Below are 17,086 nucleotides of genomic sequence, written 5' to 3' on the forward strand. Positions count from 1 at the left end.
ATTCACACATATATAAATCTGTTGTACAAGAACAATAAAAACACCTATAACACCTTTCCACCTATTTGGAGCAGAAGTAGAATTAGCAGCTGATAGATTGTTGATGCAATTACATTAATGAAATGAATTTAAAAACTAGTTGAGATGTTCTTTGATTTGTGTAATGAAACAATTCTTACCTTAGAAAAGGGAGTTGGGTCTTCCTGCACTGAGACTAAAATTAACTTCTTTTTCCCATAAACTCACCTTAAAGGCTAGTTTGGTGGTTTTCCAGCCCAAACATGACCTTTATCAGTGGTTTTAGAGTTTATGCTCTCAGACTAAAAGCTGTTTGTACCAAAGATTAGTTTTTAGGCCCCGAAACCAAGCAATAGGACTAGATTTTAAACACTAATTTAGCTTTTACACAACTGTTTCATAGTTTTAATTTGCAGTTTAACATTGTGAGATGTAGTTATGGATTCTAGTTTTAATCTGTTTTTCCCCTTACTTAGATTATGATCTTTATCGCTGAACAGTTCAAGGGAATACGGACATTTCTGATGTAAACCATTAAATATCATCAATGATGATTAAATATTAGTTAGCAGGTCATTAAAGAAACTTTTTTCCAGTGTAAAAATTACACAAATCTAAAATATTTTTATCAAACCATTAACAGCAAGTGCTGAAAGTATTTCTCTGTGAAATCTTTAAGTGATTAAAATCCTAAACCAGTTTTTTAATAAGTGTAATGATTAAATAATACTCGTGTGCAGACAAAAGCTAGTTTAAATATTTTATTGGTTTCAGAGTAAAGATTCATCTCTCCTCGTCATTTACGCAGCAGAGACATAAATTTCATACAAAACATCATTCATGTTTGACGACAGCCGCCTGAATTACCGCGTGGAAAAGTCGTAATTAGTCCCCCGACCTTCAGAAGAGGTGTGAAGATTTCAGCAGCTTTCTAATCCGGTCACTCCTCGGGAGATTTGCATCATTTTAAACATCCAGCCCAACATCAGGAAGTAGACGAACCAGTTTAACCATTAATCCCAATTTCTCATCAGAAAACCTCATTCGGGACACGTTTCACAGCCTGGAATGGAAATCTGATATTTAAGATTGGAAGTAAATGACCCTACATTAAGGTTTAGAGCTGCTCACATGAATAACAGACTTAGAAAAATAAAAATGAATTTTCTCACTGAGTTTTTAGTCTCCTCCTTGAGTTGGGATTTCAATCACTAAAAACTAAAATTAAGGAGAAAGGAAGGCGGCCAGCTTTAGCACAGCAACCGTTATTTACACAAAACCCTAAAAACACAACAAGCAAAAACAAAATTCATAATTATGATCGAAAATCCAACAAAACAATGCGTGAGCCTACTTATGCGTCACCTCACTGAAAACCATTCCAAACATTTAGAATTATATTAGAAGCTAAAATTGTTTACACAATAAAGACAAGGACGCTAAATTATAACGGACTAAAGGAACCTACTGGAGTGTTTAGGGAGCGCCGTAACCGACAACATTCCCAGTTTGATTAACAGTCCTAAGCTGGTTTCTGTGAGTGGTCTCCATCATGCAGTCCACATGTAGAAAAAGTGCCTTGCTCTCTTGCCCCACGTGCTTCTGGGACTGCCTTACTGCCTGCCCAAAATGAAAATGCACCGAGAGCACCACAGCCTAAATGATGAAGCTGAGACATCCATTTGTCGTCAAATTAGACAGTAAAAATAGAAATATTTATTAGAGCTTTGTCAGGTGACGCCTATGTAGCTTTTAAAGCTGAGAAATAAACCGGAGAGAAGAACACTCCTAACGGTTTCCACGTTCATGGCCGAGGAGCCAGCAGCGTTTTATCCAACGTTTGAGTCTCCCTCTAGTGGTCACCGCCCCACAGTGCAGCTTCAGCTCTGAGGACTGTCCACCTTGCTGAAGGGCTGGGTAGATCCAGGCTTTACCCACGACAACCCCGACACCTGCGCTCCCTTGTGGTGTTCCTCCGGGCGTCTCTATGGCAACGCAGGAAAGAAAAGAAAGCACCGTTACGCAACAGCTAAACCAATGATCAGCTCACGGTCCGGTGGCTCAACATTCATCATAAATCTAGTGAACTCTTACTTTGAATGTGAACATCCTCTCTTTTGCTTCGTCGTGCACAGCGGGGTTCCACGGGGAAAAACTAAAACAAAGAAGTTTGTCACCGTTTCTCCCACAGACAGACTTTCAGACCCATGGCTCAACGTACACGGCAGCGACAGACCCACCTTATTGCGAAGGGATCGTCTACTTTGGGCTGGTCAAAAAGATGACTGTTGCATAGTTTAACGCCGTCCACCACCTTGCTTTTGAACAACTGCCCATCCTTTTCGTACCTGAGAAGGAAAGAGATTTTTTTATCCAAAGCTACAATGAAACAGCAGCACCCGCAGGACCCGTTAACACCATCTCACTGGGCTGAGACCGTTTGTGAGACGCTGGGAACGGTATTCTCCAGGGACTTTCCAAAATGTCTGCGAGGGTTCTCAGTTTCCTCAGGAGTTGCAGGACTTTGTGTCCAAAACATTTGAGAGAGAGAGAGAGAGAGAGAGAGACAGACAGACAGACAGACAGAGAGAGAGAGAGACAGAGAGACAGAGAGACAGACAGAGACCGAGAGAGACAGAGAGAGAGAGAGACAGAGACAGAGAGAGACAGAGACAGAGAGAGAGACAGACAGAGAGACAGACAGAGACAGAGAGACAGAGACAGACAGAGAGACAGACAGAGAGACAGACAGAGACAGAGAGACAGAGACAGACAGAGAGACAGACAGAGAGACAGACAGAGACAGAGAGACAGAGACAGACAGAGAGACAGACAGAGAGACAGAGAGAGAGACAGAGAGACACACAGAGACACAGAGAGACAGAGAGACAGAGACAGACACAGACAGAGAGACAGAGAGACAGAGACAGACAGAGAGACAGACAGAGAGACAGACAGAGACAGAGAGACAGAGACAGACAGAGAGACAGACAGAGAGACAGAGAGAGAGACAGAGAGACACACAGAGACACAGAGAGACAGAGAGACAGAGACAGACACAGACAGAGAGACAGAGGCACACATCTCATTGCTAAGATTGTAAATGAAAACGAACATTTTCCTCAGTCACAGTCAAGAGGGATACGGGCTTAAGTCAGATTTGTGTTTTAATCCTCAACAGCACACAGATTATTTGCGAGTGAAAATATTTGATAAAGTTCTGAGTTGAATGTCAGACATGGAGATCAAATCGGAGGCTCAGAGTCTTACAGCACTGCAGCTTCTGGGTTGAGCGGCTCCGCCGTGTTGATCTTGTAGAAGACGGTACGTGCGTACATCAGAACTTGCCAGATGTGGTTGTGGTTCCGCCTGCAGAAACACAACATCTTCATATTCGCCCCAGAGATAAACGGTGTGGTAATACTTTCAAGAGACATCTTGGGCGATGACATGATTGGGTTTATCTCTATAGAGCTTCCTCTAAATGACTACATTCAATGCTGTCTGGGTGTTTGTTTCCACTGGAGTGCTCTAAACAGCCTTTTGTGAATGAGTTCCTTCTAACTAACTAACTAACTAACTAACCCAGAACCCTTTTCAGACTGACATTCTGGAATATGTGTGGACACTTCAGTCCGGTTTTTAACCAGAACTGTGTTTTCAGACACACCACTTTTGTACCTGAACGTGTCCTTTCGGCTGCCTTCACACAGCAGGGAAAAGTTCCAGATGTCTGAGGGGGAGGGGGTGGGAAGGCTGTACCCGGATGGTGCAGCGGGCGTGCACGCGTCATTTACCCAAACAAAGCCATTAAGTCAAACATGGCTGACGAAGAGAGAATTCCTCTCACTGATCGGACTTATGTTAAGCATGATTCTGCGCACACGAAGACGCATCAGAGACCTGGATGATGAAGCTCAATGGTTAATAAAGAAATCACGGAAGCGGTGTGAAGCGCTCCGTCGCGCGTCTAGGAGACGGTACCGTAGGAGGTGAGCTGCCATGGTTCGCCGCATGCTACAGGAGCGAGCTATCTAGGTGCGCACAGCGTCCCCCGGTCCCCCCCCCCCCGGAACTCGACCCCAGGTTTCCACCGGAGCCGTCAGCAGCACGTTACAGCAGCAGCATGTCTAGCTGCTGCTTGGCCCTTCCCACGAGACGCGAAGCAGCAGGGGAGCAGCTGTCACCGACCGAGCAGGAAGTCACACGAGTGACTTCATCAGTAAACACAACAACAAGCAGGAGAAAACTACAACATGGTTTGTGTTTTATGTTCTGTCCGTTTTATAATCGCCAATACGGACCTGAAAAACAAAGTAGACCGCTAGCTAGGTGATAACGTCTCACGGGGACACACAGTTAGTAACCTTTTTTAAAGTAAAGCAACCAGAAGGCAGGACGTTCTTTATTTTGAAAATCTCGGGAGCTTCTCTCCATTTCCGCGTCCGATTTCCTGTCTTTCCTTCCCCAAAAATGTCGAACTTCACCCGTTTCAGAGGCGTCGCGTGTAGAAAATAGAACCGGCGCGTAAAGGCCGCGACATGCTGCTCCTGAGACGCGGCCAACTCGTGCTGCTGACGGCTCCGGTGGAAAAGGTTCTGTTGACCACAGCGGTTCCTATCAGCAGCTATGACGTGCTGCTGCAGTAACGTGCTGCTGATGGCTCCCGTGGAAAGCAGGGGTCACCAGTCTGAAGCAGCAACCCTGTCCGTGACAAGTCCAGTCCTGTTTCTAGGGGCTTCGTCCGGTTTAAGGTTATCCAGATGTTTGTATTCAGACACAAAGGTCTAACGGACAGAGTCCCAAACAGTTCTGTTTTTCATGGCCCGTCTGAAGGGGGCTTAAGAGTGTGTTAGCCTCCAGTAGGAGGATTTATCTGAAGAAACAGCTGTGACTACAGTTCCACCCGTGCATCCACAGGCTGTACCTGGTGGTGGATTCCGATTCAAAACTTTATAAAAAAATAATCATGGAACATTATTTTTACATCATTACTGATCTACATAGAAAAGACAGCAGCCTTTTTGCTGCTTTAGATGCCCCAAGCTGCCTTTACCCAACCAGCCAAAGAAGGTTTTTTATTCTAGAACCCCTTGAAAGAAATTTGAAAGTGTTGGAATAAATAAATAAATAATTCCAATTCCATATTCCACAGCTGCAGAACTGGAGACTGATCTAAGATTTGAGTCAGTTTGATCGAATTCAGAACAGTTTAAATACATTTAGTAAAGTTTAACAGGTGTGTTTGAGTCAGAAAAGGGCAGAACGCCTTCTCCGGGTCAGGATGAGGTCCTGCCCCAAGTGGAGGAGTTTAAGTATCTCAGGGTCTTGTTCACGAGTGAGGGAAAACTGGAGCGTGAGATCGATAGACTGGTGCTGCATCTGCAGTGATGCGGGTGTTGTACCGGTCTGTCGTGGTGAAGAGAGAGCCGAGTCAGAAGGCGAAGCTCTCGATTTGCCGGTGGATCTACGTTCCTACCCTCACCTATGGTCATGAGCGGTGGGTAGTGACTGAATGAAATTGCGAATACAAGCGACTGAAATGAGTTTTCTCCCCAGAGTGTCTGGGCTCTCCCTTAGAGATAAGATGAGAAGCTCAGTCATCCGGGAGGGGCATAGAGTAGACCCGCTGCTCCTCTACATCAACAGGAGCCAGTTGAGGTGGCTCAGCCATCTGATTGGTTTACGGGGTAAGTCTAACCGGGAGGAAACCTAAAGGAAGACCCAGGACACACTGGTGGGACTAAGTCTCATCTGGCCAGGGAACGCCGTGGGATTCCCCTGGAGGAGCTGGCCCAAGTGGCTGGGGCGAGGGAAGTCTAGGCCCCTCTGCTTATGCTACTGGCTCCTGCAACCTGACCCCGGATAAACAACTGAAAATGGATGGATGAAGTTGGACAGTAAATTGATAAATGAGCCGCACTTGTATAGCGCCTCTCAGAGTAAGGACTCCAAAGCACTTTACACTACAGTGTATCATTCATCCATTCACACACACATTCACACACTGATGGTGATGAACTACGATGTAGCCACAGCTGCCCTGGGGCGCACTGACAGAGGCGAGGCTGCCGAGCACAGGCGCCACCGATCCCTCCGACCACCACCAGCAGGCAAGGTGGGTTAAGTGTCTTGCCCAAGGACACAACAGCAGAATTCTCTGTCTGCAGCCGGGATCGAACCTGCAACCTTCTGATTACTGGACAACCCGCTCAACCTGTTGAGCTACTGCTGCCATTATGTGCCAAGTTGAACCAACACAGCAAAAGTTTCACTCGTGTTTTTCTGACCTTAACAGCAAAAAATGTCAGAGAAAAGGAAACTCGCCTCCATTTGGTGAAAGCTCTTTTGACGTCAAGCTCTCCAGACACGGGATCGACCAGCGGGTGGAAGACTGGGGTGTCAAACACCAACTTCTGAAACGAAACCAGATTAAATCTGAAAATGTGTCCGTTAAGATGAAGGTGGAGACATTTACTGTACGTGACAGGTAAACGGGTAAAGAGAACTTACAGGACACTCCCCATCTGGATAGTTATCTGGAATATACACAGTGAATTTGAAGACGCCATCTTGGTACAAACCATGTCTGATGAATATGACTCCAAACCACACTACAGCAGAAAACGGACGGCATTCCCAGGGTTAGGAAAAGCGAACCAGTGACTTTAATGGCTGTAAAACTTAAACGAGTTTCTTACTCAGCGCTGATTTGTAGGATGGCTGGACGTAAATCCCAGGGAGTTTCTGCTTGATCACTAGTGTGCTGTAGGTCAGACCCACACAAGAGAAGAATCCAATCAGTTTGGAAAAAGCAAGTTCAGATTCCATTTTAAGGCACATGAATGCAGTTTGTGTTTTCTGGTACGTTCTTGCTCCAGTATAGCAAAAAGTACAAAAGTAGGACGCCGCACTAATACTCACAACTCAGCCATCAAAGAGTACTCCAGGTAAAAAGGGCCATAGGAGGCGTGTGTGCCGTTGGCCAAGTGGGATGGAGTCCCCACCGATGCTGGTTTGGTAATGGGAACAGCATTCTTAGGAATAGGAGGAAGGTGCTTTTTGTGAGAAGTTCGGGCCGGGCTGGTCTTCTGGTCTGCGTGCCCGCCCTGCTCCTCATCAGGTCTCTGTTGGATTGTAAAGAAATGAATCAAAAACACAAAAATGTTAAAAATTCCAGTTTGAGTAAGAGAGACAAACAAGGACATGTGGAATTTAAACTCGGAGCTACTGTGGACTCTCGAGCTGACCAGTGGCCCTGGGGTTGTAACCATGAGCTGGAACCAACCTCTACATTTACACCGTCGAGTCTAGTTTGTAGCTCATCAAGATACAAAGTCTAGACATGAACAAGCAAAGTTATCACCATCGCCCTGGTGCTACCAAGAGGAGATGTTACTGTACAGATAAAAATAAGTCAAATGGAGGTAAGGAGCAGTGGAAAGCTACTAGACACTAGAAAATCTGCTGACTGTCTCACGAAGCATAGCTGCAGTACTTAAAGAGCAAGTCACCCCCTCCACTCCCACTTCTTGTTTGAAAAATGCAACGAATGCTGTTGCCTGGCAGACCGAGAGGGCGGAGCCGCTAACAAATATACACAAATACAGGCTCACAATGGAATTATGACATTATATGGTACCAGCTGATGTCATTTGATACTTCTTACCCCTTCTTTCCACCGGAGCTGTCAGCAGCACGTTACTGCAGCAGCACGTCATAGCCGCTGATAGGAACCGCTGTGGTCAACAGAACCTTTTCCACCGGAGCCGTCAGCAGCGCGAGTCGGCCGCGTCTCAGGAGCAGCATGTCGCGGCATTTACGCGCCGGTTCTATTTTCTACGTGTGACGCCTCTGAAACGGGTCATGTTCGACATTTTTGGGGAAGGAAAGACAGGAAATCGGATGCGGAAACGGAGAGAAGCTCCCAAGATTTTCAGAATAAAGAAACGTACTGCCTTCCGGTTGCTTTACTTTAAAAATAAAAGTTACTAACTGTGCGGCCACGTGAGAAGTTATCACCTAGCTAGCGGCCTCCTTTGTTTTTCAGGTCCGTACTGGCGATTATAAAACGGACAGAACATAAAACACAAATCTTTTGGAGCCATGTTGCAGTTTTCTCCTGCTTGTTGTTGTGTTTACTGACGAAGTCACTCATGCTCGGTCGGTGACAGCTGCTCCCCTGCTGCTTCGCGTCTCGTGGGAAGGGCCAAGCAGCAGCTTACGCGAGCAAGACGTGCTGCTGCAGTAACGTGCTGCTGACGGCTCCTGTGGAAAGAAGGGGTTAGTCATTAGCAATGGCAGATTTAAACTCAAATGAACTAAAATGCCAAATTATTGACTACAAGTGTCCACAGCACAATCGGACACTCATTTATATAGTTTATCAGCAAAAAAAAAAGTTAATTTGGGGGTGACTTGCTCTTTAATAAACAATGACTACACAATCCCATCCTAGCCTACTGTTGTGTCCTTGGGCAAGACATGTCATGTCAATGATGCAAAAATGGCTGATTCACCTGTTTCACTGCTATATCAGATGCTGATGTACCATCTCTTGTTGGACAGGACTTGTGTTTAACTTTAATTCAGTGATATAAGATGCAGAAAACTTGTGTGGAACCCTCAGTAAACCAACTTAACCGTGGTGGCACGTCTCAGGCTGAATAGCTTATTTTGATGACTGATTATGGCTATAATGCAAGGATCAGACCAGACCAAGGAAACAGGAAGCAATCAACCCAGCAACAGTTCAACTCCCTCATCAATAAAAAACTAAATCTCAATTCAATTCAATAATACTTTATTAATCCCAGAGGGAAATTGATTGCTGTAGTAGCTCAGAATAATAATAATAATCAAGTCATCAAAGAGTTGTTGTATATTACAATGGCTGTTGGCAGGAAGGATCTCCAGTAGCGGTCAGTGTTGCAGCCAAACTGAAGAAGCCTCTGACTGAAGACACTCTTCCGTTGTCGGACAGTCTTGTGAAGAGAATGCTCAGGGTTGTCCATCATTTTCTTGATTCTCTGGAGAATCCTTCTTTGCATTATCTCCTCCAGCGGTTCCGAAACTGCCTAAACTCTGGCTGAGTCCTTGAAAGGGCTTGGAGTTCTTCCATCTTGTTGGCCAGTGATCTCACATTGCCCATTATGATCGATGGAAGAGATGGTTTGAATTTCCTCTTTCTCTGTCTCCGTTTTGCTCTCGATCTGCACCCACGCTTCTTGCGTTTTAGCTCATTTGGTATTTGTGGCTTCAGTTGAGGTATTATTTCAGCCTTTCCAATGTTAATCAGCTGCTCCCGATTGTAAACCATTTGTTGCCATGGTTACGCAGCATAACAAATGCTCAAAAAGTGAAAAAAAGCTAAACATTAGCTGTAAAAATCCTCCAAGCTTCACAGCACCAGAAACAGAAAAGTAAAGTGTCCAAAAAAATACAGTTTTTCTTGAGAAACTAGAAGAAAAAATGCCCAAGAAAAGGCTAAACTTACATATAGTCAACAGAGCTACTCCAACATACAGCCGCCCGGAGCAGCGCAGTTCCGGAAAGACGCATTTTTGGTTAGTAAAACTTTTTTTGGCTTGTCCCCCACTTAACGGCAAAAGCAGTTAAGTGTCCGCTCCTTAATTGGAAGGTTGCGAGCGCCGCCCAGTCCGTCACAGTCACTGTCCCCTTGGGCAGACACTTGGCTCACCTTGCCTGCTGGTGGTGGCGGTGGTCGGAAGGACCAGTGGCACCAGTGCAGCTGTGGCTACACTGTAGCTCATTACCACCAGTGTGTGAACGGTGAATGACTGGATGTGTTGTGAAGTGCTTTGGGGTCCTAGAAGCCACTTATCATAAGCAATTAGTGTTTTAGCAAGTAAAACATATTTATACCGAGAACCTTCACCAACATATTTATACTCAATTCTTCAGATTTTATGCCTAAATGATAATATATAATTGTTGTGACCCACAGGAACCTTAAAGAGCAAGTCACCCCTACCAGTTTTTTTACTCAACTCCCACTTCCTGTTTGAAAAAAGCAACAAACGCTGTTGCCTAGCAGACCGAGAGGGCGGAGCCGTTAACAAATACACACTCACGACATTGTGACATCATAATGTACCATCTAACATCATAGTGTATCTCTTAGCCAATAGCGATGGCAGATTTAAATTCAAATGCAGTGCAGAGTTTTTACCCGACGACAGTGCATCGCTGATCGTTTTAGGCAGAATACTTAATACTTTTAACTAAAAAGCCGAATTATTGAATACATTTGTCTACAGCCAGATCAGACACTCATTTATATAGTTTATCAGCAAAAAAAAATGTTGATTTGGAGTGACTTGCTCTTTAAATAGACTAATTTGGCCCAAGTGGAAACCAGTTTGGACACTAATGCTAAACTGGGAGAATAATGGGTTTCCTCATTAGCTTTGTAAACCCTATAGGACATAATATCCTTTAACATTGTGTGACGCAATCTTTTTAAAAATTCTGACTATAGGGTGAAGTTTTAATAGAAAAAAAGATTTATTCTATGGGTGTTGACGACCTGCATCATTCTTGGACCATAGTTTACCTTTCGGCTTGTGTTTGCAGACATGCTCCACAAGGGGTTCAGGTCCATTACTCATTCATGGGTTCAGATTGGTGTCCCTCTTGCACAAGTCCGGAGAAGGCCATCCACTGCTGCTGTTGTGGAAAGGTGAGAAAGTCAGCTAATTATTGTTGCTTCAGGCCCGGAAACACTTTGAAAACATTAATCACATGGTCAAAACATTTTAGCTGGACCTCAAGAAATTCTTAAGACAACCAGAAGCATAACAACACAGGTCTACCGCCACCAGGAGATCCGACATGAATTCGTCAGTGGCAGGTCAGCGTTGCGTACGTACAAGCACGTTTTAGTAAGAATGTAAGCGGATGATGTTACAAGAATATCATCTGTTGTGGACGTTTAGAAAGCCTGCTGAACAGATCCATTAATGCCTTGTCACAGAACACCAAGCTCATGGCTACGTTAGCGAACAGTACGTTCAGGCACCTGAAATCTTTTGGCACCAGAAATAATAGAATTGACATTTTAAAATATGGTTGAATATAACTTCTAAGCACGACGCCACAAGAGCTAAAGTTCATTTTGGGATGTCAAATGTTTGTTTTCCTCGTTAAGTGACGATGACTGTAGCGTTAGCTTACACGCTTCCGTTGACGTTGCTACGGCTTTATTTTTATAAAGCTCAACAATGTAACTCACCGTAGTTAGTCCGGTAAACGTCCCTTTGATGAGTTTGTGAACTAGTTAAACACGTTAACTTTGGTAAAAACGGCTTGTCACTCGTTTAGGTGCGCTTTCCGACTAGCTAGCTAGCTAATGTTGGTTATGTCAGGAAAAACAGAATTCAATCTAACATCTTAGGGGCGTTTTTATTGCACTGATGTAGATTCTCATTGGCTGATGCAAGAACCTTTCTCTCATCTGATTGGTTGATGCTTCTGTCGCGTTTAAGTAAATGTGTGACTTTAAAGAGAAACATCAGCTATAGAGAAAAGCTGGAGCTTGACGTGAAGAAGTGCTTAAACTTATTAACAACAACACTACTACTACCACTACTAAAACTACTACTACTACTACTATTACTACTACTACTACTACCATGGCTGAGGATTGTGAACCAACCACATTTTTTTTAGATTTTGTGGTACAATATAAATGAAAATGCACACTCGCTCCTTCCGGTGACTCCCTCGTTCTGCTGGGGGGACTTTAACGCTCACGTGGGCAGTGGGCAACGACAGTGAGACCTGAAGAGGTGTGGTTGGGAGGAACCCTGATCTGAATTCCAGTGGTGTTTTGTTATTGGACTTCTGTGCCAGTCATGAATTGTCCATAATGAACACCACGTTCAGACATAAAGGTGTCCATATGTGCTCTTGGCACCAGGATACCTTAGGCCGCAGCTCGATGATCGACTTTGTTGTTGTTTCATCTGACCTGTGGCCGCAGATCTTGGACACTCGGGTGGAGAGAGGGGCAGAGCTGTCAACTGACCACTACCTGGAGGTGAGTTGGCTCAGATGGTGGGGGAGGATGCCGGTCAGACCGGGCAGGCCCAAACGTATCGCGAGGGTCTGCTGGGAACGTCTGGCAGAGTCTCCTGTCAGAAGGAGCTTTAATTCCCACCTCCAACAGAACTTCCAAAATGTTCTTGGGGGGGGGGGGGCGCACTGAGTCTGAATGGACCCTGTTCCGTTCCTCTATTGTTGAGGCGGCCGACCGGAGCTGTGGTCGCAGGATCGTCGGTGCCTGTCGTGGTGGCAACCCCCGAACCTGCTGGTGGACACCAGCGGGTTCGGGGCCTGGTATTCAGGATGTTGTGGATCGGTGGGCAGAATACTTCGAAGACCTCCTCAATCCCACTGACACGTCTTCCAGTGAGGAAGCAGATTCTGGGGACGTTGGGTTGGCCTCTCAAATCTCTGGTGCTGAGGTCACTGAGGTGGTTAAAAAGCTCCTCTGTGGCAAGGCTCCAGGGGTGGATGAGATCCACCCAGAGTTCCTTAAGGCTCTGGATGTTGTGGGGCTGTGTTGGCTGACGCGGCTCTGCAACATTGCGTGGACATCGGGGGCAGTCTCACTGGACTGGCAGACCGGGGTGGTGGTCCCTTTATTTGAAAAGGGGGACCGCAGGGTGTGTTCCAACTACAGGGGGATCACACTCCTGAGCCTTCCTGGTAAGGTCTATTCAGGGGTTCTGGAGAGGAGGGTCCGTCGGATTGTTGAACCTCAGATTCAGGAGGAGCAATGTGGTTTTCGTCCTGGCCATGGAACACTGGACCAGCTCAATACCCTTAAGCCGGGCTTACACTGTGCGACTTTTTCACTTTTTTGAGCCGATTTTCCACTCGTGCGAGAATCCACAACATCGGGGCGAGTTTTGCGCCGAGCGGTCGTGTAGTGTACAGGGGGTTACGAGGGGCGATTAACACCAAGTGACCAGCTGCCGATCAGCAGTCGTGAGGTCGCACGGACTTCTGGCGTGTTTAATATTTCGCTCGTCCCTCGTGAGGGTATCGCACTGTTGAAGCGGCGCTGCGAGCAGCTGCGACCCAAAAAGTATCAGAACCGCTCACGGCGCATGCGCAATCCTGCATCAACGCCGCTTGCTATTTCCCTAATAACACACGCTGTTCGTTTTTATTTCTACACGTTTTTTTACTCACAAAGATTGTCAAGAAAGCGTGTTTGTCGTGTTCATGTCAAATTAAACTGATCACAAAACACAGATTTACTTTCTTTATTTCGTTTTCCTCATCCAACCCCCATAAATCCCCGTGTGTCCTCCTGCAGCACTCCTGAAGGACAACAGGCAAAACAAGACAAAAAAGTCTGACGTGTTGAGTAAAAAATGCTATTTTTAGCATATTTTTAGGGCCGACGTGTTGCTACCAGACGTACAGTGTGAGCAGTCAGGTCGCATGCGAGAACTGGGTCGTGCAGTGTGAGCACATGACTCGTGAGATCTGCTCTGCGAGGAAGTCGTACAGTTTGAGTTGAAGCTGAACGCTACGAGTGAAAAAGTCGCACAGAGTACGCCCAGCTTTAGGGGGATCCTGGAGGGTGCGTGGGAATTTGCCCAACCAGTCTACATGTGTTTTGTGGATTTGGAGAAGGCGTTTGACCGCGTCCCTCGGGGGGCCCTGTGGGGGGTACTCCGGGAGTATGGGGTACCAGGTCCTCTGATACGGGCTGCTAGGTCCCTGTATGACCGGTGTCAGAGCTTGGTCCGCATTGCCGGCAGTAAGTCGGGCTCGTTCCCAGTGAGAGTTGGACTCCGCCAAGGCTGCCCTTTGTCACCGATTCTGTTCATAACCTTTATGGACAGGATTTCTAGGTGCAGCCAAGATGTGGAGGGCATCCGTTTTGGTGGCCTGAGGATCAGGTCTCTGCTTTTAGCAGATGATGTGGTCCTGTTGGCTTCATCAGAACGTGATCTTCAGCTTTCGCTGGAGCGGTTCGCAGCCGAGTGTGAAGCAGCTGGGATGAGAATCAGCTCCTCTGAATCTGAGACCATGGTCTTGATTCAGAAAGGGTAGAATGCCTTCTCCGGGTCAGGGATGAGGTCCTGCCCCAAGTGGAGGAGTTTAAGTATCTCGAGGTCTTGTTCACGAGTGAGGGAAAACTGGAGCGTGAGGTCGATAGGCGGATTGGTGCTGCATCTGCAGTGATGCGGGCGTTGTACAGTTCTGTCGTGGTGAAGAGAGAGCTGAGTCAGAAGGCGAAGCTCTCCATTTACCGGTCGATCTACGTTCCTACCCTCACCTATGGTCATGAGCTTTGGGTAGTGACCGAAAGAACGAGATCACGGATAAAAGCGGCCAAAATGAGTTTTCTCTGAAGAGTGGCTGGGCTCTCCCTTAGAGATAGGGTGAGAAGCTCGGTCATTCGGGAGGGGCTCGGAGTAGACCCGCTGCTCCTCCACATCGAGAGGAGCCAGTTGAGGTGGCTCGGGCATCTGGTCAGGATGCCTCCTGGACTCCTCCCTGGTGAGGTTTTCCGGGCACTTCCAACCGGGAGGAGACCTAAAGGTAGACCCAGGACACGCTGGAGGGACTACGTCTCTCACCTGGCCAGGGAACGCCTTGGGATTCCCCCGGAGGAGCTGTTCCAAGTGGCTGGGGAGAGGGAAGTCTGGGCCTCTCGCCTTAGGCTGCTGCCCCCTCGACCCGACTCCGGATAAGCGGATGAAAATGGATGGATGGATGGATGGATGCACACGTTCAGTTTATTTACAATATTTTGTGAATAGGCATTATTTGGCTCTCACTGTTTATTCATGGTTAACCAAATTCTGTAAGCAGATTGTCAATAAATCAAACAAAAAGCCATCCATTTTCTTAATCCGCTAATCCACGCAGGGTCTTGGGATCAAACAAACAAACAAATTCATAATCGAACAAATAAATGAATGAATGAATAAATAAATAGCATGATTTCCATAGATCTATGAGTGAAAACCTAAAGGTTATTGTTTCAGGCTGTACTGAATATTAAACGTTATGGACAATTACATTAATTAGTGACTATTATTTCCTTTTCACTTCGGATAATGTATAAGTGCCACAGGAAACTTTAAAAGAGACAAAAATACACGCATCGTTGTTCTGCCTTTGGTGTTTCAGACAAAGTCCCTGGAGGTTACGACTCGTCCAAGCCATCTGTGCCACACATTTCTTTAGTTTCCACCACGCTTCATTGCAAGTTCATTCTGTTGATTGATTGATTCCTGACAATTACCCCTAATTAGTTTTTGGGAGAAATAAAAAAAAGCTAATTTAATGCATGGATGATTCCACTAATTGGAAGAAATGACATTGTCCAAGTTTCAGAGTAAATACAAATTATTGACTCCATTATTGTTATCTGATTGTGTATTGTCTCAAGTACACTTGACTGACAAAGGTAATTACTGTCCCATTTCTTTGTTGAGGCCACCAACAATGAAAGGTCACCGTTAGTTTTTTTTGACGCGCACAAATGAAAGACCACCTCAAAACAAACAAGTTCATGTCTGCTTTGCCTCCTTCGACATTGAGATGAACCGTCTGACCCAACAACTGTGCAAGCGTCCACTACAGCGCTTCTGTAATGAGTCTTTTTGTCTTTGGCGTTTCTTCTTTATCTAATCAATTATCATGACCTTGTTTGGTCGAACAAATACTGTGATGAATACAATTAAAGTGTGAAGATTCGATTGTCTAATTGAATATGTGACCAGTTGGAGCTGGATTTGCTTTTTTTACTAGACATTTTTTTACTTAACCCCTTGGAAACATATTAAAAAATATGTTAATTAGCATCATTTTCTACATAAAGAACCAAATAAATAAAATGTGTTTTAACAGAATATTTAGATTGAAGGATTCAAAAGGTACTGTCATACATGCAGTAAGAAAACACGTTTTCCTGTACAATAAAATCTGACTTTGCTGTCACTGAATGCAAGAAGTATAAAGTTAAAATAGATAATAATACAATGTCTTCAAACACATGCAAAGCCTCAATAAAACAATCAAAATATAAACTAGAATGAAACGCAGACTATGCAGGATATGGCCTGCGTACGTATTTGGGATTCATTTTAAAATACTTTTACTAGTTTTTAAAACGTTAAATGGTTTAGCCCCTCCTTACTTGGTGTCACTACTTCAACCATACACCCCTTCACGGTCACTCCGCTCGGAGAACTTCATGCTCCTCTCGGTCCCAAGAACGCGCCTAAAGACGCGTGGTGATAGGGCGTTTGCTGTGGCAGGTCCTAAGCTTTGGAATAAGCTTCCTCTGAGCATAAGGGCCTCCACCTCTGTTGCGGTTTTTAAGGCAAGGCTAAAAACATATTTTTATGACCTGTCTTTTAACCTTTCTAACTAGTTTTATTGTTTTACTTATAGCGATTTTACTCTTTGTATTTTTATCTGTATCGTGTGATATAATGTTTCATTTTCTGGACTTAATGTTTTATGTTTTTATTTGATCAGTGTAGCGCCTTGGTGGCATCTCTTTGCCTGTAAGGCGCGATTTATAAATAAAGTTGAGTTGAGTTGAATTATCCGGTGTATGCAATAGTTAAACACAGATTCATCAGATTGTGTAGATAATCCAAGTATAAATTTAAAAAGCAGATTTTATAAAAATATGTAAGATTTTGCAATTATCAATAAATGCAAAGACATGATTTCAGCTGAGAATAATTTTGCAAATGTAAAACGCAATTTTGAACCTGAAACATCCACATCAGATGTTTTTATGCCGCATATTTGCACACGGGTATAAAGCAACACTTATTGTTTGTTCCTGTGAGAAAGATTTATCTGCTGAGGGTTCGGCAGAAATCTCCCGACTCTCACCTGCAGCTGGTGCCAGAATTCAAATTTAAGATGAAATATGTCCCCTCCTGTCAGCGCATTTCTTTAGAGAATTTTAGAGCTGCTGATTCAGATCTACAATCTGGTTTAAATGACAGTTAAATATTACAATTGGCAGACCCTGGAGGAATCTGTCTTGACAGCA

General features: G+C 45.0%; 1 protein-coding gene across 3 annotated transcripts; it reads right to left on the reverse strand.

The window, feature by feature from the left end:
- Positions 1-1,699: 1,699 nt before the first annotated feature.
- aktip (akt interacting protein) lies at positions 1,700-11,415 on the reverse strand. Of its 3 annotated transcripts, none has more exons than XM_054731916.2 (10): positions 11,273-11,415; positions 10,595-10,707; positions 6,943-7,145; positions 6,720-6,784; positions 6,532-6,632; positions 6,346-6,431; positions 3,289-3,387; positions 2,259-2,366; positions 2,113-2,173; positions 1,700-2,003 (listed from the first exon to the last, which is right to left on the reverse strand). In XM_054731916.2, exons 2-10 carry the CDS (start codon positions 10,640-10,642, stop codon positions 1,899-1,901), a joined length of 876 nt encoding a protein of 291 aa, XP_054587891.1. In that variant the 5' UTR covers positions 10,643-10,707; positions 11,273-11,415; the 3' UTR covers positions 1,700-1,898. The 3 variants fall into 3 exon arrangements, with proteins under 3 accessions (XP_054587891.1, XP_015808320.1, XP_015808321.1); XM_015952834.3 differs by having other exon boundaries at positions 6,346-6,434; XM_015952835.3 differs by having other exon boundaries at positions 6,346-6,434; positions 10,595-10,704; positions 11,273-11,412.
- Positions 11,416-17,086: the final 5,671 nt, after the last annotated feature.

Source organism: Nothobranchius furzeri, chromosome 9 (genome assembly GCF_043380555.1).
Source record: "Nothobranchius furzeri strain GRZ-AD chromosome 9, NfurGRZ-RIMD1, whole genome shotgun sequence".
NCBI classification, from domain to species: domain Eukaryota; kingdom Metazoa; phylum Chordata; class Actinopteri; order Cyprinodontiformes; family Nothobranchiidae; genus Nothobranchius; species Nothobranchius furzeri.